The following is a 19,768-nucleotide window of genomic DNA, read 5'->3' on the forward strand; positions in this document are numbered from 1 at the left end:
GCGTGTTCTCAGCGCGTCATCCATCGCATACAGAGTACTATCGCTATCCACTCTGTGCACCTCAATGCATGAACAGCATCTAATCACCTCATCCTGACCTTTAGAGTCCCTCGGCTAGAGCCACTCCTCAACATGGCTCGAGGCGCAGCGCCAGTCGAGCAGTCAGACTTCGAAAAACAGCGACTTGCAAACATTGCAGAAAGAGATGCGCTCCTCAAGAAGTTGACCCAGGAAGCGCAACAAGCAGGCCTCTATTCCAAACCGCCATCTGCAGGCACGCAAAATGGACAGAAGAGATCGGCGAGACGAAAAGAGCCTTCTGCGAAGAGGGTCAAGAAAGAGGTTGAAGTCGCTCCGCGCCGCACATCCTCCAGATTAGCAGGGATCCAGCCGGACAGTGAGGCGGCCAAACAAAAGGCGGAAGAAGAGTACGAGAAGGCCAAGGAGGTTGAAAAGCAAAAGAGGCAAAGAGTCACAGGAGACCTGAACTTTGCAGATGGATCAAGCTTGATCGGGACGGACGTGCTGCTCAAGGGGGTCGCAAGACCATACGAGCGGACGTTTGACGAGGACGATATCCGGGAAACGACCGACAAAGACCTGAAGACGCTGCGACAGAAGATGAGTTCATTAGAACTGTGGAATGCGTGGGAGCCTAACCGGATCAAAATCACTCCGGAACGGATATACAGCATGTCTTTCCACCCTAACCCGACAAAACCGATCGTGTTCGCAGGCGATAAGATGGGCAACCTCGGGATTGTGGACGCCTCACAGACTCGCAAGGCCGTAAAGCAGGAAGAAGACGAAGACGAGGATGACGACGATCAAGATCCCGAAATCACAACCATCAAACCTCACACCCGCACCATCTCAGCCATGCACACGCACCCGTCGAAACCGGAAACGCTGTACACGGCCTCGTACGACTCGTCGATCCGCGCCACCGACCTGCAAAAGGGCGTTGCGGTGGAAATCTACGGCCCCGGCAATAAAGAAGAAGACGAGCCCGTGTCTGGCGTCGACATAGCCGCATCGGATCCGAACGTCGTCTATTTCACCACTCTCAATGGCGCGTTTGGGAGATACGATCTCCGACAAGATCCGTCACAGGCCGATCTGTACCAATTGTCTGACAAGAAGATCGGCGGCTTCTCCTTGAACCCTGTCGCGCCGCATTATGTCGCCACGGCCTCGCTCGACCGCTTCATGCGCCTGTGGGATCTGCGAAAGATCACTCAGAAGCTGCCGACCTTGGTGGGCGAGCACGAGTCGAGGCTGAGCGTGAGCCACGCGGCGTTCAATACGGCTGGACAGGTCGCCACGACGAGCTACGACGACACGATAAAGGTCCATTCGTTTGGAGCCAAGAACAACAAGACTCCCTTTGCGGCTCTGGAGAGCATGAACCTGTGGAAACCCGGGTTTCAGCTCGACGAGGCTGCCATGAAGCCTGAGGTGATCATCAGACACAACAACCAGACGTACGTGGTCTTGTCAATTCCCTCTCAGTCCTCCTCATCCCGACACCCACTCTCACTCCCGCTTTTGTTTCTCATGCAGCTGGTTGCCAGCCTGCTTGTCTGCTGCCTGCCATCCACAGGCCTTGCTGCACGATTCTCTTCAGTCTGCTTTATGTCTTCCTTCTTGTGGCCACGTCTCAAGTGCGTATGCCTCGAGTGTGCATGTCTCGAGTGTACATGTCTCGAGACTCGTCACACCAGATACTCGTTTCCATTTCATTTCCTCCCCCCGGGGTTTGATAGACACAGGACAAGGACACCTAGCTTAAGCAGCATACTGACAGCGACTGATCTTGAACAGCGGTCGATGGACGACGATCCTCAAGCCTCAATGGCAAATGTATCCCGAAGACAACATCCAGAAACTAGTCGTGGGTAACATGAACCGGTGAGTCGAGTCCTGCGGTACCGGGGTCCTCCAAACCTCCTTAGGTTGGCTTTCTACATCTTGGGAAAATACTTTCCCTTTGCCCCTCCGCTCTTTTTCCGTAATCCCAACTAATCAGTATTTCACGTCCTCACCAGCTTCGTCGACATCTACAGCGCAGACGGGACCCAACTAGCCCAACTCGGCGGCGAAGGTGTCACAGCCGTCCCGGCCGTCGCTGTGTTCCATCCCACGAGGGACTGGGTGGTTGGCGGGACAGCGTCTGGGAAAATGTGTTTATGGATGTAAGACTAAGACAAGTTATCTCCTTCTGTGGGGGATGCCACAAAGACCGGAAGTTGGAACACTGTTTATGGATGTAAGACCAAGACAAGTTATCTCCTTCATTGGGGGATGCAACGAAGACCAGAAGTTGGAAACACTGTGATACTATGATACACCGGATTTGCGGAGGTGTCAATCACAACGCCGACACCGTTTCGAAAGTGGAACTTAGGGGGTGAGAGCTTTCGTCAACAGATACCTTCCGATCTCGGATTTATACTGGTCTAGGCTTGGAGCTTGGGCTGTATACTACCGTTGTAGTAAGATCTGGGTGTCCAACATGGGCAACAGACAACAAAAACGGCGGGACGCAAATCAGGAGTCAGGTGACTGTCCTTGGAAAGGGATATTTGGCTTCTGGAATTCCCAATCGAGAGTACTTGACGTCCAGAATAAAACAAAGGACAGCACCGAATTCGCCTGGCATCAAGATGATCATGAACACGAACGCTCAATCCAATTGCGAGGAGACTTCAGGATCTCGCTTATTGACACGTCCATCGACCCAGGCGACGAAACGTCGAGCGTCTCAAGACCGGCGCAACTCGCATAAATCGTTCGTCGCAGCCTTCGTTCCAGCATGCCATCCCACGAGGCTGAGGCATCATACATGCTTGCTGCATGCCTGCTGGACGCTCTGGAGTACTATTCCACACCTTCGAGTAGGCGGTATTAAAAATATCACTCCTACAAAACCCCCCACTTCTAACGATCTCTCACAATCCTCATTTGACCATCTCAACGGCGAGTTATGCCGACATCCCTCAATCCGGAAGACCTCCCAAAGTAACGACAATAAACCCAACATCCCCAATCTCATTCTTGAGCGGTGTCCAATGTACAGTGAACTTCTCATACCCCATAAACCTCCGCGTGCAGAGTGTGAGGTCGAGCGAGATGGGGTTTCCGCCACGCACGGCCGTGCGGACCTGCGCCTTGAAGTCTCCGCCCAATTTGTTCGGGGTATGGGTGGAAAGGAAGCGAAAGACGTCCACGCCGACAATCTGGGGCGTGTAAACTGTTGTATTGCTCAACTTGGATGTCAACGAGGTCGACGCGGGCTTGGCAGGGTAGAGGAGCGATCTGATGCCGGCGGAGTGGAAGCTGATATAGAATGTTGAATAGTTGACGACGAGAAACTGCAGTGGCAGGATCACAATTGTCAGCATTTGCGACTGAACATACTCTTTAGATGGGAGATTGTCCTCCTGAGGCACACGGCAAGATGAAAAAGGGATAACAAGAACGTCTTCTTCTGCAAGCGGGAGTGGCAATCGGAGAATATAGTCTGATCTTCGTCCGGGAAGGGCAATACGCACGGGACGAGGAAGGGAGGAAAAGGCTACAGACATACCTTTGAGTAGGCGGTATAAAAGGTATCGATCTGCTTCCTCAAGTTGTTCTTGTCCATCTGCTTCAGGACCTCCTCTTCCATTCCTGGTTGGCGATATGACTGAACGGAAGGCTTCGTCTTGAAAGAAGAAAAGAACCTGCTCGTGCGGGACGGGAGCTTGACTGGTTCAGGCGATACGATGGGATCGTCAGCATTCTCCCCTTCTTCGCCATCAGACATGGCCAGAATCCGCAACACATCAGAGGCGTTGTGGATTGTCGTCGAACAATTGACTTGTCCACCGAGGAAGAAGGCCAGATTATCATTTGCGTCGAACAGTGGTGTCGTGTACAACAAATTCCAGAATGGCTCGCCCGACTTCTTCTGGTTGAGTAGGAGCTCGACGGACTCTTGTTGAGAATCGATGGCGGCACGCATCCGTGCTACCGCGGACCTGTCGGTATGGCGGCACTGCAAGAAACGACAGTTGCGCGGGATGATCTCATTGCGGAGGTAGCCTGTCACCTTTACGAAGCCGTCTGAGGCGTACACGATCGGGTTGTCCGCTTTCGTGGGATTGGTCAGGACGAAACAATCCCCAAGTCCGGCATATCTCCCTCGATCGGTGGCCAGAGCCTTGGTGGCATCCAAAGTCATCTGATACCGGACAAATCGTGGGTAGATGTCCATGGCTACAAGCCGTTCAATGTCAATCTGCGCATGGACGAAAACAGACTCGAGCTGCGGGAGGGTCGATGTCAGACCACACCTCATATCTTTATTGACTTTGATCAGTATTTTTTCCGGGATGTTGATCTGGGTGGCTGCATTGACCGAGATGTAGTCTCGGTGGATGGCGAACATGCTGTCGGCCACTTGGTTCAGCAGGGCATTGTACTTGTCCACTTTATCCAGAAACTCCAAGTTTTCATCGCACAGCCGAGACCGACTGAACACCAACAACCGATGAAACGTGGCAGGGTTGTGGATGGCGAGCTGGAAGACATCCTCGGCGAAAAAGTCTACCAGCTTGTAGCCTGATGTCGAGGTCGGTGCCGTGGTATGTGATGCCCGAGAAAACGACCTTGTGGAATGGTCATACGAGCTCCGTTCACTGACAGTCTCCAGGTCGAAAACCAATTTGCCTAGTTCATCTAGATTTGGTTGCTCGGCATGGGGTTGACCGGTCCTCGTTGCTTGAATATTCAAGGACCGCACGTGTCGAGAGGATTCATCTCTCTGAGGACTCAGTGATCCTTGAGAGTCAGGATTGATGTTGCTGACTCTACCGTCATATGACATGACTGAGTTTGATCTGATGTCGGACGGACGTCTGGCGGGAGTCATCCATCCAGCGTCATTAACTGTGGCTGCTCTGCTCGGTGGTACGGTGCTTTCAAACTCGTCATCCAGAGTATAATTTCGAGTCAACCGAGATCGACCGAGATGCGAAGCCAAAGGCGGCTCCATGGTCGCCAGAAGTTAGAACCACAGACGAAGTTGGTTCGAAGAAAGTATAGGCAGGCGTCGAACTGGATGGTGATTTTGAGTTTGTCTGCCAGTCTAATCAAGCTTGCAACAGACTGACAGTACTCTGTGCTCGCCTATGTTTGGCCGTGAAGAAAGTTGACTGGATAGAGCCGAGTGTCGGGGGCATTCATTCCCGGGCAGACATCTAGTCAGCTCGAGAGTGAGGAGAGAGACGGAATAGCCTGTTTCGTAAGCTTCATAGTAGAGATGTATAAGGATACTAGTATGCTGGCTACCAAGTTGCCGAAACCAAACTTTGCCGAAGTGTGTAACGTTGCGAAGTACAGTAGAAGGATGAGCCCTGGATCGTGGAGGGGAACAAGCATGGACGGGCCGGTGAAGTGAGTCCCTTTGCTCCTTCTCTGATTTGGTACGTACAGGGATTTGGGAAGGAACTGTCGGGTTCAACCATGTTAGGCCTCATTGTGGACCGTGTATTGAATCCCTGATGCATGGTCGCCATGTGAACCGTGTTCTGGACCATTATGTGGCGAGAACAGATCCGTGACAGGAGACTAGCAGACGGACGGGAAGATGGAGATATCGGGTACTAGTAGACTGTAGACTTGTAATTGACTTCTGCATCCTGGCAGGGTTCAGGGGCCCTGGCTGGAAATGGACCTGGAGGTGAAGAGCGTCAAAGCGTACCTACCTAGGTACGTAGCGGCAGTGCCACTCGGCCGGATACCTTATGAAGTGCGGTCGTTGGTGGTGCCGATGACAGATCTTCAACGGACTTGCAGAGTGAAGAGGACGATGACATGACATGTCAGGGAAGTTGTTTTCCGCGGCAGCTCGTGCTGTATTCTGTATATGGAGGTGAAGTGCTTTCAATCGACAAGGGTAAGCTCCTTGATATGAGACGCACTATCGGACATGGAGCATTGACAGGTCGTCGTTGAAGCCAGCCTTACGTCAACACTAGGCTTGACGGCCCGCTAGACAGGGGTCTTGACGGCCGAGGATTTTGCTGTCGATGATGAGGCTGCGTGTGCTGTGGACGATTGGTCTTCTGGAAGCCATCTGGACAGTTTTGGTCATGATCTCGAATGAGTGTATTCGGCTTTTGGTTCGAGATATTGCTGCTGTTCTTATCATCTCCAACGACGGTGATTCTTCGCCAGTCAGGGGCCAGCCTGCTGCGTCTGCCTTCGCAGGCACAAGGAACTTCTCTGACGAGATAAGTATGGAGATATCTCAAGGGGCCCAGAAATATCTCTGAACAGCACCCAACTCACTGTGAAATCCCAAGATTCGTTGATTTCATGTAATCCTTGCAGGGCCAAGTTGCGGTCGAAGATATCCGGAAAGTGCTCCTGTCCACGAGAGTATTGCACCACGTCGATATAACCAACGTCAACCGATTACTCGCTGATGCTTTATCCTTGCCGTAGACTTTGTTCTGTCTGAGACATAATTCAACTGTCCCTGCGATCACAAAAGCACATTGATACTGAAAGTATCCTTGGACAAGCGAAGCCTGGATTATATCCTGTGCCAACATTGGGAAGCATACGTGCACATCCATAGACACACAGCCTGAGCAAGTATAATTGGTGGCCCCGTTGTTTGTGGCATGTGCCCCAGGAATTACACTTGCGGCTTCTGCTTATGGATGTGGCATCGCTACCAATTTTTCCGACCTCTGCGCTCGACGGAGATATCTCAACTTCTCAAGTCATTGCGACCTAGCTGTTGACATTATTCACGACATGGGCATCTTCTGTTTCTTATTCGGTTCAGGCATTTAAGGTCTCGTCGGGCCTCAGCAACGGTGTGTAGAGCGGAAGTCACGCAAACTTACAAACGATGTTGTCTTTTGGGCGCTGCTGTCAGAACGATCGGATCACAAATCAACCACCGGGGAGACCGAGCAATCGGTGCAGCAGGCGACAATACATGCTGACACTATCATCTCGGCGCGACTGGTCTGCTTAGGCTCATCGCAATCCGCTTGCATTCACGATACGGTTGGACATTGATACTTGGTCCGACCGGTAGAGCATCTCCGTGCTCGTGCGCTGTTGAGGTGTAACATTGAGCTGGGTTCTCCGTTGGCACCTGCGATGAAACACCCTCTCACTCTCTTCCTCCTGCCCTCTGGCCGATAAGACGTCGTCGCCCAGGTGAAGCCAAGGCTTGGAAAAGAGTGGAATGGCTCCGCACGAGTCCATCGACACTGGCGGAAACCCCCCTGAACCCCCCCGGCGGAACTCTTGGCAAATGCTTGGTATATGAGCTCCACTGATAAGAGACGTCCGTCCGTCCTGATCGGCCCATCAGGGTTTCGATCTCGTTCTTCAATTGCTCAGCGGAATCGATTGTCGTCCTATTGCAGTGATGGCGCCCCTTCAGAATGCACACAGATCCCTCTGCACAAGATGTTCCTGAAACTACAAACTACCTCGGTAGGGGGTCGGTTGGTCTCCATTCTACCTGTGTATGGCGCGCCATGAGATTGGCACGAACTGTTATCCGGCAACAACAACTTCGCCAATCAAGACGCTTTCTCGGATGTTGCCTTCACTGAAATCATTCGTGGTCGCCCTCAGCTGGAACATGCCATGGCCCCCCAGATGACGCCCAGCCTTGTCCATCAGCACTCCCTGACATGGCCACGTTCCCCAGCACTGCCTTCTGGGTTCAGTTTCCTATATTGGACTAACCTCTAGTCTGTCTATCTCTTGGCCCAACGGCTGGACACGGAGGATGCCTTGACGACAGTACATTCAAATAGACAACAGAGGTCCTCCCAGTTACATGCCATGATGAACTCCTGCTTTCTTTTCCTTCTCTGACTGGCTGTGCCTTTTACTACGCATCGTGATTTCCGCCATCGCACCGCGACCTTATCGGAAACAGAAAAGATCGTTCATCTACACAATCCCCCGGGCATGGCGGACGCACCTGTTCCCATCACAGAATGGCCCGATTATTCTGTGGACCCTCAGGGGGGAGATCCGATCACTCAGGATCTCAACGCCATGTATGACAAGGTAGGTGGCACTGGCAGGCAAGCCCATCGCTGGCTGTTGTTACACGAAGAGAGCATCAGCTAACATAAGACACCAACAGGGTGACCTGTGCTGGATCCTCGTTTGTACGATTCTATGCTGGCAGATCACTCCGGCCATGTAAGCAAAATAGCCCCGAGTCTGACTCACATCCTGGCAAGTTGGAGCAGTCTAACAGTCGTCCAGCGGTTATCTCTACGCCGGGATGCATCGCCGCAAAGCTGCCTTGACCATGATCTTCCAGTCTCTGTTCTGTGCCTGTGCGTGCGGCATTCAATTCTGGATCTACGGCTACTCCCTATATCAATCGCACACGACCAATCCGATGCTGGGCAACGTCAGCCTTGCAGCCCTGCACAACGTGCTCGCCCAGCCGTCGCTCGCCAACTCCGACATCCCGGATATCCTGTACGCCTGCTTTGGATTCACCTTTGTCACTGCGACCGCGATGATCCTGGCCGGAGCGATGCTTGAGCGTGGCCGTCTCTGGCCGTCCATGCTGTTCCTGCTGTGCTGGACCACTTTCGTCTACTACATTCTGGCGTACTTTGAATGGAATCCGAATGGCTGGCTGTATAAGCTCGGCGTGTACGACTTTGCCGGCTCCGGCCCCGTGCATATTGCCAGCGGCTTCAGCGCGCTGGCATGGAGTTTGATGCTCGGGCCCCGTCTGAGTGAGCATCCTTCCGGGGAAAGACAGAAGATCATCCACTTCAAGCCTCACAATCCGTTTCTTGTGGGTATTGGGACTTGCTTCATCTGGTTCGGCTGGTTCGCATTCAATGGTACGTTCAAGCTCCCCTTACTTGTCCTTCCCCGTTTCCAGAACGACAAGCACAGTCCTGTTAAAAAAAACCCCCCCATCTTCTAATACCAATGTCTCTAGGTGCCAGTACTGCCAATCTTTCTATCCGATCCATCTACGTCGTGGTCAACACCAATCTGGCCGCCTGTGGAGGTGGCATTGGCTGGACGCTGCTGGAGTACTATTTCACCCAGAAATTCAGCATCATTGGCTTCTGCTCCGGCATTATTTCTGGATTGGTGGGCATCACTCCTGCCGCTGGCTATGGTATGTCATGCCTTGTGTCAAGTTCCAGTTTCAGTTCATTGAACAGATTCTGCCCTTTTCATCACAGACTTGACTAACATGAACATCGTTCAATTACAGTTCCTGTCTACGTTGCTGCCCTCGTCGGCCTCATCACCTCCGTCTGTTGCTTCTTCACCAACAAGTACAAGTACTTGATCTCCATCGACGAAGGGCTCGACATCTTCGCCCTCCACGGAGTCGGCGGCTTCGTCGGGGACATCCTGACCGGCTTCTTCGCCGCCTCGTGGGTCCCTGCCCTCGACGGTGTTTCTGGCGGCACATACGCCGGCGGCTGGTGGGAACACAACTGGATCCAGCTCGGCTACCAACTCGCGGCCGCGACCACGTGTGCGGCCTGGAGTTTCGTCGTCAGCTGCATCTTGTTGTTCATCATCAACAAGATCCCCGGATGCCACTTGCGCGTCAAGGAGGAGGACGAGCACATGGGTCTGGATTTCAAGTACTTGAGCGATGCGCACTGGACGGAGCTGGAGAGAGGTAGCTTTGGTGGGTTCGCGCCAGAGGGCACACATCAGGGTGTCCCCTTCTCCGGCTCTGGGCCGGGGAGCGAGAGTGAGAGTCCGAAGAAGGAAGAGGCGGCGCCCAGGAAGCAGGACTAGAATGTCACATCGTCGTCTGTTTGGGCAAACTGGGGATCCGGCGAATAGATGTAAGACTTCTTGTATACTTGCGGCTTCAGCTTAGAGGAGACGGAGAAGGTGTGGAACAGAACAGACGTTTCTGTTCTATATATAATCAGGATGGAATCTCTCTCTCTCTCTCTGATTTTGATGCCTTGACGGTGGGCTGGAAGTATAGACAAATATACAATTCTCACTTGCAAGACCATAGTGTCACGCTTCTCTACCTAGGGGTCGGCCGCAGAGAGCTACGCTGTCCATACTGCTCGCTCTATCAGAGTCATGTAAATGGATATGTGACATGTCCGACCCAAACGTTTTGATTCGTGTTCAACGTCCGTGTGTCACAGGCTTCGTTGTATTATATACGAGTGAGAAACCTGACGTCCCTTAGTGAGGTCTCCGTCGAGGTCTTTAGACCATGATATAGGCTTAGGACTAGGAGATATTAGTGGGAATTTGGTGAAAAGACAGACGAATTGGGAAGTCTTCGCTCTCCGTTTTGGTGGAGAACATATGAGGACAAGGCTGAGTTGCGAAACTGCGGCAGTGTCGATTCTCAGTAACGGAAGGCTTCTACCGGCCGTCACGAGAACAAGCCTAGGGATTTCGTTTCATGATCAAACTCTTCCATGGTCGAGGAGAGTCTTCTGAGGTCTGTAGGTCCCAAGAGTGCCGGTGGACATGCCTCACGAACCGCTCAACTTGATCAAATACTCTGCTGAAGCGCTTTCCACAAGCAACCTCATCTCTTTACCCACTGGAACCAAAAAGCTGCAACTATGGGTGAGCTGCCTTCGATGTAACGGCCAGAGTCATGGCGGTTTCACATCTGGAGGGAATTCTCATCGTCGATGGCGAAATAAGCGACAGGCGTACTTCACTGGTGGCCGGCGTCGCCTGCAGAGATCGTATGATTGTCTGACAACGTTCACTATAAGCAGCAACTGGCAGGAAATCAACCCGGGACTGAGTATTCCATGTCTTTGGTTTCCAGGTCCAGATTCGGGTCCAGATCGTCTCAAGTCCAAGATGAACTACAACTGTGAGTATCCAATCACTTCTCCCAGCCTTCCATCTAGCAAGTCAAATCTTGGAAGAGACCATCTGTAGCCTTTCGATCACGTTTTCTTTCCTCGGCGGCACGGGGTCATAACTCCATCTCATAGTCATAATCACGATCCACACGCTCACCCATACCGACTCCGACTCCGACCTCGAACGGAGCATCGAGCATATCCAAGTCCTCATCTTCGCCCCCAGCACCACCACCAGCACCAACGTCACGCCTACTATTCCTCGCATCCACAGTGGCCGTGTTCCCAAGCATGCGTTCCAACCTGGCCACCTCGGCTTCAGCCCGTCTCCCAGCCTCCTCCAACCCAGCCAACACGGTGCCCAACAACTCATCAAGCCTCAGATCCCTCAGGACCTTCTCGTAGCGTCTGACCTTGGCTCGATCCCACTCTTCTTCTGCACGCTCGTGCCCCAAGAACGAATCGTCCGGCCGCTGCTCCACGTCTTTCCATTTATTGCGAAACTCTTTCGCCACGCCGATGTAAGCTCGCACGTCACCCCCTCCGCCGGAGCCCAGAATGTCGTGGAGAGGGTTGGAAGGATGATCAAGCGCGTCGAGAACATTGGCGTGGAATCGATGCGGCATGCCATGGAAAGTGCGTGAGTCGCCGATGATGGAACTGGAAGTAGACGCTGAAACGGTCACTGGTGCTGAAGCCGAAGCCGAAGCTGAATCCGGGATCCGGGATGGTCTCGATGGCGCAGTAGACGTGGAATTGCGAAGAGTATGGGACGCCGTAGAAGAAGAGTTCGGAATGGTCGAAGTGATCACGATCCCCCAAACACCTAGCAAACACACCAACCCGCGCTCCAGTAATGCGTAGAACTCGAAGAAATCAATCTTGAATTGTCGCTCCGCTTCGATCGGGTCGATGATCATCTCGTACCGACCAAGCGTGGCTCGTGGGCCGAGACCGACCGCATCAAGATTGTTCCGTTGTTGGCTGCTGGTGTCGAGGGGAGTAGTAGGAGGGTGGCCAAGTGGATTGATGGTGTCGTGGTGGTTCTTGTTCTGGTATTCTTGAGCCAGACTCAATGCCCGATGCGACCAGTGCGTCAGGCTGTTGGCTTTCCATGCTAGACGGCGGAAGAGACGGCGGAAGCGTTGCAGTTCGGTCTGTCGGGCCAGATATTGTCGCTGGGCGGTGCTGAGAGGGACATTTGGCGTGGTACCAGTAGGTGGTGCTGATGAAGGTGCCGGGATTCCTCCATGTCTGATGTCTGACGGGAGTGGTGTTGTGGTTGTCGCCGCTGTCGATTTTGGTGGCAGACCTGTTCCCGCGACTTGGCCCCCGTTCTCTGCTGCTATTGACGGCTGTGTTGACATCGAGAACAGCGGGTCGGGAGTATGATGGCTGTGGCTGTATGGTTGCTCCGCGTCTTTGATGCTGCTGCTGCTGTTGTTGATGGTGTTCTTATGTGGTGATGGTGTTCGCGTCCATGCTCGGCTTTGGAATTCTCGTTCTCTCCGGACTTCTGGACTCGCCCAGCGCGAGGCTGTTAGGTCTTGTTTCAGTTTGGTCATGATATCTGTGCAGCAGACGCGGGAAGCGGGAAGCACGAAAGCAAAGTGTTAATGGCAGATTGGCAGGGTACATAGAGATCTCAGGATTGGTACTTAGTACCTGGGTATGTGAGAAAGATCACTTTCAGGGTGTAGCAGTGACAGTGGTTCTCTTTGTTCTCTTCACTGGATGGCTACATGATAGGTGGGAATGTTGGGGAAACATGCTCTGGTAATTCACATATGAAGCCAATATATATATTCTCTGGATAGATCAAAACACATTGATCCAAAACACACGCGTCCTATATCTCTACACGTGATTCATCCAACCGCGTATTGGTTGACAATGCACCTGGTAGATTCGTCAAAGACACAATGAACTCCGAGGAACTGTACAGTGATTCTAGGAGAGAGTAGCTACTCTTGTTTGCGTCTGACCATCACTCCTAAAGGACTGTGTGCGGTTCAGCAGCTTAATGATGAAGACCAAGATAAGTAACATGATGACTATTACTCGCTATACGTCCAGGGGCTCAGAACGCCGATGCTTGACATGATAGACCCATACAATACCCAGACCAAGTTCCATTTCCGCGATTGCATATCGACTCCAGTAAGCCGATTCGAAAATAGGCCGTGATATTCCAGCCGAGGGAAGAGCGGGAATGCAATACTCCATATTGCAAGATCGTCATTCTGCCGTGTCACACGATCCTCAACCCTATCGTCCATTGCTCCCACCAGGATGGCTCACTCGACCCGTGATGTCCTGCCAGGTGGCGCCGAATCTTCGACCGGTGCTGGCGAGAAGACCTTCTTCTTCTTCCTCCAACGCGTCCTCCTCAGTATCCGAATCGGCCAGTCTCGGCGTCCGGAATAACAACAAGACGAACCCAATCATGAAGATGCCCAGGAAAACAAACTGAGCCCAGAAATCAACCACGCCGAAAAAAGGGAAGTTCACGGTGACACGGTTCAGGAAGGTCGACACCACAGATGGCGTGCACACGTTGCGAGCAGCCGGATTGTTCGTGGCTTCTGTGCAAGGGATAATATGCCCAACATGCTCCGAACAGTCCGCCTGTTCGCCGGGATGCTTAGGCGGATGGTCGCAGAAGGTTTGAGCACCAAATGTAGCATATTGTGGAGCAACCATCATGGCGATGGAATAGTTGATGGCCAAAGTCATCAGGGTAAGCATGACGGTGGCCATGAGTAGAGCCTGTGGTGAAGTGTGGGCCTTGCGAATCCTGAATATCGTGATCCAGAGAACTCGGATTCCGATGGTGGCGATCCCAATGATGCTGGCACTGAAGAAGAGCATCACGATGAACAAGAAGATGACATAGTCGATTGGGAATACTTTGGCCGACGTGACCAGGATCCAGTTGATAGGTTGGAAAATGTTAATGTGAGCGAGGAGGTAGCCGCAGTGTCGCTTGCAGATCGAGTTCTTAGCTTTGTCGATGCCAGTGATGAGCATGCTAACGAAGATCAAGAGGACCACAATCACCAGCAGTATGCCGAGTATCAATTTGATGGGACGAAAGACTGCCTCGAGCTTCAACCAGACCCTCCACCAAATGCTCTGATCTTCACCCGACGCTTCCGCAGCGAGGCGTTGATGCCGCCGCAAGGTACGCTCTTCACGGACCAGGGCGTCGAGTTCTCGTTGATCCTTGGATGACAACCCGTCAGGGTTTCCTTGGGCTCGACCTTCGAGTTGTCTTTGCCGCTCTAGGTTACTCTCCAATTGTGCCGCGGTTGACTCGGTCAAGGCGGGCGCAGATATGCCAGGTGCCGTTTTGATCAATGTCAGGGGGAGGAGAGCCAGCCCGGCAGCTGTGTAGAAGCAGTAGATGATGATGCCAATGGTGATCAGCAAGCCCAGTGCAAATGTCAGTGCTCTTTCGCCATGATTTTCGGCCAACAGCTTTTTGAAGAAATCCAGATCGAAGTGCGCCCCCTCACGGTGACGTGCAACCGGCACGAAGAAGCCGACCAGGAAGATGGCGACGCAGAGAAAGATGAAGACCATGGTGTATTTGAACGCAGCCCAAAATCTCGAACCAAATGTTTGCGATCCTTCCTCTTGGGCCACCTCGTCATACTCTTCGTACCAGAAGTAGGTGAACGGAATGATCAACAGGCAGAGAATGGCATCCAGAGAGTAGAGAAAGTAATAGACCACTCGCAGCGTGAATGTGATGTTGTCGACCTTGTCTTGATTCGCCCAGTCCTTCCGCCGACCCAACTTCGAACTTGATGTGCTTGACACCAACGCAACATCGACTGGAAGCAGCAACACAGTTGCCAGAAGCGATGTGATGGTGAAAATGCAGACGATGGTGACGAATATTGACCGGTCTCGGTGTGTCTGGTATAGATAGACGAAGAGAGAGGCGGCGGAAAGGAGGAGGACAATAGCGGTGGCATAAACCACCCAGATCAAGGTGATCTGGATGTATCCGGCTGAGGCCATTGTCGAGAAGGCCGGGTCAGGCACCGTCGTCAATGGGAGAAGCTGCATGTTGGTGAGAGGAAGAGAAGAAACTCGAGGTAGTTCAAGGCTGCGAAGGAGGCGACAGGATCTCGTTTCTCATATTTGACAATGCTGAGATTGAAGATATACTCCGTACTGCGTCCTTTGTAGAGAAAAGGAGGGGCAAGAGCGAGGATGATGGTGTTTTGCGGTCAGATGCTGGAGAAAATCAAGGTGCAACCACACAACCTTCTGTTCCCCATCATCATCATCGTCATACCTACCAGGGAGCTGTGGTAGAGGCTGTAGGAGTCTTGCCTCTTGCGGACTAGTGAACTCACGGGGCACTCATCACGTGCAATACTCCTGGTCAGGTGACCGCCAAGATATCAGAAACTCCAGCCTCGAACTTGAACGCGACATTGAATCTGGACATGAACTCGAGCTCGTCCTCATCACGATCCTTTGTACCCGTTATTCCTCATTTACATCTACTTTGAGGCCTTCCAGACTGCACTCACACCTCTACTGTGGCAAGCACAGCTGACAGGCTCTGCCCTAACATCTGTTTTGCTGCCACAACAATCATGGGGCGATGATACGTCCATTGTCCCCCTTTCACCTACCATCTCCTCAGAACGCATCGTTCGCAGCTTAGGCAATGCAGTGCTACACTGAACTGATCCCGCCTTCTGGCGTCACTCACGCTCTTGCAGCATCATTCACTTCAGCCAAGGCCGACAACCTCATTGTTGCACGGACATCCCTGCTCCAGATCTTCCACTGCACGCACATCAACCATGGACAGGAAACCAAGCTTGTCCTGGTGGCCCAATACAATCTTGCTGGCACTGTCACCTCACTAGGCCGAGTCAAGCTCCCCGACTCCAGGAGTGGCGGAGATGCCGTGCTCGTCGCCTTCAGGGATGCTAAACTGAGTTTGGTTGAATGGGATCCCACACTGCATAGCATATCTACCCTGTCAATACATTACTACGAACATCTTGATCTACAGTCTATCCCATGGCAGCCTGATCTGTCGAAATGTGTCAATCATTTGACAATTGACCCATCAAGTAGATGTGCCGCTTTCAACTTCGGCGTCAGTAACCTCGCCATCATTCCCTTCCATCAGGCTGGGGACGAGTTGGCGATTGATGATTTCGACGAGCTTGATGATGAAGCCAGGGAACGACATTCTCCAACCAAACACAATGAGATGCAACACGACAGCCCGGATACACCATTCGCCCCATCGTTTGTTCTACCGCTCACTGTCCTCGATCCCGGCCTTCTGCATCCCATCGATATCGCCTTCCTCCACGAATACCGAGACCCTACCATCGGCATACTGTATTCAACTGCTGCTCGTTCGTCCAACATGAGTCCAGAACGGCGGGATGTCACTATTTATGCCGTCTATGCCCTCGATCTTGAGCAAAAAGCCTCGACCACATTGCAATCGGTCCAGAGGCTGCCGAATGACCTTTACCGGATCGTGCCACTTCCGCCGCCCGTTGGAGGGGCCTTGCTGATTGGCGGCAATGAATTGATACACGTCGATCAGAGCGGAAAGACCAATGCAATTGCAGTTAACGAATTTGCCAAAGATGCATCTTCCTTCTCGATGGCCGATCACTCCGACTACTGGCTGAAATTGGAGGGCTGCCAGATCGAACATCTGGGAACCGCCAACGGTGACATGCTGGTCATTCTGAAGACTGGAGAGCTTGGTCTTTTGACCTTCCGAATGGATGGCCGCTCCGTGTCTAGCATGGCTCTTCGCCGGGTTGGCGAAGCTCAGTCGCACGGGATAGTGTTGGGGGCTGCATCATGCAGCGCGAATCTAGGTGCGCACCGCCTGTTTATTGGCAGTGAAGAATGTGACTCGATTTTACTTGCCACCGGCAAAAAGCCCATGCAGGTCAAGCGGACAATGTCACGAGCTCAGAATCAGGCCGATGGCGAAGAGCTGGAAGACGTCATTGATGAGGAGGGTGGTGACGACGAGGATGATCTTTATGCCGAACTGGCTGATGAAGCCAATGGGAATTCGTCAACAGATGTTAGCGGCCAGACTTTCCGGCTTCTGGACCGCCTGCCATGCATAGCACCCATTAACGATATGGCCATGGCAAATGTGGGAAAGCGCAAACGTGTCGACACAGATGAGGCAGACCAGGAACTGGCCGTTGCTTACGGACGCGGTCAGGGAGGAGGATTAGCCCTACTGTCCAAGTTTCTCAAGCCGAGGATCAACAAACGAATCAAGTATGAGAATGCGGTTGGCTTGTGGTGCTTCAGCTCCGGCGAGAAAGACCAGCGTGGCAAAGGCCGCGGAGATTATGACGACCTTGTGATGATCTCCGAGAAGACCAGCGATGGTGCCGGAAAGTCAGCTCTATATCGGCTCGTCGATGGAGACTTGACTCCCATTGGCGATTCTGAGTTCGATGAGTTGGCGGGCTCAGCTGTTGCTGTTTTCAAGCTAAATGCAACCAATCACACTGTACAAGTTTTGCATACAGAGGTCCGGGTTTACGATGCCGGCTTTGCATTGTCACAAATCTTCCCGATCGTCGACGAAGAAGAAGGTCGCATGGCCAAAGCAGTTAGGGTCAGCTTTGCCGAGCCGTATCTGGCGCTGGTTAAAGACGACGGGACCATGACTCTCCTCAAGGCGGACAAAGCAGGGGAACTCGACGAGGTGGAAATACCAGAATCCCTCAAGACGGAGTCGATCCTCTCTGCGACGCTTTACCTGGATACTCAAGATTTCTTCCAAACGTCCCGATTCTACGACACCGCGGTTTCACCAGGTCTGATGATGACTGTTTTGACGACAGAAGGCCATCTTGTTTTACTGTCACTACCGAACATCGACATCCAAGTGTTCCAATGTGATAGCTTACCGTTTCTCCCCACTTACTTAATGCAGGATCTGCAACTGCCCAAACACTGGAGAAGCAAAGATGAGCTTGCGGAGGTGTTGCTGGCAGATCTTGGAAATAGCACCAATCGCCGACCTTTTTTGGTGGTTCGGAACGCGACGGGTGATGTCGTTGTTTATGAACCCTTTGCCGTGCCTGATGTGGTGGGAAGCTATCGGTTCAAAAAAGTCATGACCAAGGCGGCCAGGAGCGCCGAGTATAGCGGAGAGGCAGGTGATCGGTTGTCAATGCCACCTATGCAAGTCATGGCCAATATAGCGGGCCACGCCTCGGTGTTCGTCCCTGGTCGACATCCGTCCCTGATTATCCGAGAAGCATCGACACTACCGCATGTCTATGAATTGGCCACCGAAAACATCAAATCCATTGGCGGTGTCCATGTGGAGGCATGCCAGCATGGGTTAGTCTTCGTTGACGACAACGATGAGATTACACTTTGCGAGATTCCCGAATCGACAGTTCTGGGCTTGTCAGACTGGGTCATTAAGAGGGTTCCACTGGGCCAGGACATCACCTCTGTGGCATATTTTACGCCCACCAATTCATATGTTCTGGCCACCAACTACCCGACTGAATTCGAGCTTCCGCGAGACGATGAATGGCATCCCGAATGGCAGAACGAAGCAACCAAGTTCCTGCCTACCACCATCCAAAGCAGCCTCAAACTGGTCAGCGCAAAGAGCTACTCGATCATCAGTCAGTACCACTTTGACGCCAGTGAGAGGATCCTCTGTGTGCAGTGTCTCAATCTGGAAGTTTCGGAAGAAACCCATGAGCGAAAAGACCTGATTGTTGTTGGGACGGCGGTCGTCAAAGGAGAAAACGTCACCACCCGCGGCAACCTTTACATCTTCGATGTGGTGGACGTGGTTCCGCAACCAGACGTGCCGGAGAGTGACCTCAAGCTCAAGCTGATAACCAAGGAAGAGCTGCGCGGGGCAGTCAGCGCGGTGTGTGACATCGGCTCTCAAGGATTCGTTTTGGCGGCGCAGGGCCAGAAATGCATGGTCCGAGGGTTGAAAGAAGACATGTCTATCCTGCCAGTGGCGTTCTTGGACATGCGATACTACGTGCATGTCGCCAGAGAGTTGCCGGGAACAGGCTTGTGCATTCTGGGCGATGCCTTTTCTGGGCTCTGGCTGGTGGGATATTCCGAGGAACCGTATAAACTTCAGGTGCTGGGGCGTGATCTGGAGAACCCAGCAGTCCTGGCCGCAGAATTCCTCCCCGACGGAAAACAGCTGTTTATCATTTCCGCCGGCGACGACGGGCTGCTACGAGTTTTGCAATTCGATCCGGAGAATCCAAAGGCCGAGCGCGGTACCAAGCTGCTGCTCCGAAGCACATTCAACACCGGCGCTGCGCCGACCAAGATGGTCCTGCTTCCGCCGCAGCCGGTGCCCAGCAATCAACGAGATCTTGATATGGACATGGACGTGGATGGTGTCGAGGCTGTGGGAGTAGAGGAACGTCATCGCATCTTGATGAGTACGCAAGAAGGCTCTCTGTGCATGCTCACGCCTCTCTCCGAAGCCAGCTATCGACGGCTATCGACCTTGCAAAACACGCTTGTCACCACTTTGGACTTCCACGCGTGCAGTCTGAATCCGCGCGCCTACAGACAAATCGAGACAGACGGGATCGGAGGCCGAGGCATCATTGACGGCAACTTGGTCCAACGGTGGTGGGAGACCAGTACGCAACAGAGGGTGGCGAGTGCCGACAAGGCCGGGGCGAGTGTTTGGGAAGTACGAGCGGACATGGATTTGATCAGTGGCCGCGAATTGGGATTCTAGATGGTCAGCTTAGAAGCATGTGTCTGACTCCGCTGGTGTCGTCCTTTTGCTTCTCGGTCTAGGAACGGGACGGCCTTAATCAAGGGCACTCTCAGCGTTATTCGTTGAT

The 19,768-nt window shown here is 52.7% G+C and overlaps 6 protein-coding genes across 6 annotated transcripts; 3 read left to right on the forward strand and 3 right to left on the reverse strand.

Annotated features, from left to right (window-relative positions):
- Positions 1–132: 132 nt before the first annotated feature.
- Positions 133–2,199, forward strand: A1O1_04102 (uncharacterized protein; the record flags this gene model as incomplete). Its single annotated transcript, XM_007724999.1, has 3 exons — positions 133–1,484; positions 1,825–1,911; positions 2,049–2,199. The coding sequence occupies 3 exons, from the start codon at positions 133–135 to the stop codon at positions 2,197–2,199; spliced, it is 1,590 nt and encodes a 529-aa protein (XP_007723189.1).
- An 800-nt stretch (positions 2,200–2,999) lies between these two features.
- A1O1_04103 (uncharacterized protein) lies at positions 3,000–5,038 on the reverse strand (the record flags this gene model as incomplete). The annotated part of the gene is made up of 2 exons (XM_007725000.1): positions 3,000–3,374; positions 3,590–5,038. The coding sequence occupies 2 exons, from the start codon at positions 5,036–5,038 to the stop codon at positions 3,000–3,002; spliced, it is 1,824 nt and encodes a 607-aa protein (XP_007723190.1).
- A 2,954-nt stretch (positions 5,039–7,992) lies between these two features.
- On the forward strand, positions 7,993–9,825 carry A1O1_04104 (uncharacterized protein; the record flags this gene model as incomplete). The annotated part of the gene is made up of 5 exons (XM_007725001.1): positions 7,993–8,094; positions 8,174–8,232; positions 8,299–8,897; positions 8,999–9,184; positions 9,284–9,825. The coding sequence occupies 5 exons, from the start codon at positions 7,993–7,995 to the stop codon at positions 9,823–9,825; spliced, it is 1,488 nt and encodes a 495-aa protein (XP_007723191.1).
- Positions 9,826–10,996: 1,171 nt separating this feature from the next.
- Positions 10,997–12,448, reverse strand: A1O1_04105 (uncharacterized protein; the record flags this gene model as incomplete). Its single annotated transcript, XM_007725002.1, has 1 exon — positions 10,997–12,448. One exon carries the CDS (start codon positions 12,446–12,448, stop codon positions 10,997–10,999), a length of 1,452 nt encoding a protein of 483 aa, XP_007723192.1.
- Positions 12,449–13,151: 703 nt separating this feature from the next.
- On the reverse strand, positions 13,152–14,960 carry A1O1_04106 (uncharacterized protein; the record flags this gene model as incomplete). The annotated part of the gene is made up of 1 exon (XM_007725003.1): positions 13,152–14,960. The coding sequence occupies one exon, from the start codon at positions 14,958–14,960 to the stop codon at positions 13,152–13,154; it is 1,809 nt and encodes a 602-aa protein (XP_007723193.1).
- A 613-nt stretch (positions 14,961–15,573) lies between these two features.
- On the forward strand, positions 15,574–19,659 carry A1O1_04107 (uncharacterized protein; the record flags this gene model as incomplete). Its single annotated transcript, XM_007725004.1, has 1 exon — positions 15,574–19,659. One exon carries the CDS (start codon positions 15,574–15,576, stop codon positions 19,657–19,659), a length of 4,086 nt encoding a protein of 1,361 aa, XP_007723194.1.
- Positions 19,660–19,768: the final 109 nt, after the last annotated feature.

This window comes from Capronia coronata, assembly GCF_000585585.1.
Source record: "Capronia coronata CBS 617.96 chromosome Unknown acBCG-supercont1.3, whole genome shotgun sequence".
NCBI lineage: Eukaryota > Fungi > Ascomycota > Eurotiomycetes > Chaetothyriales > Herpotrichiellaceae > Capronia > Capronia coronata.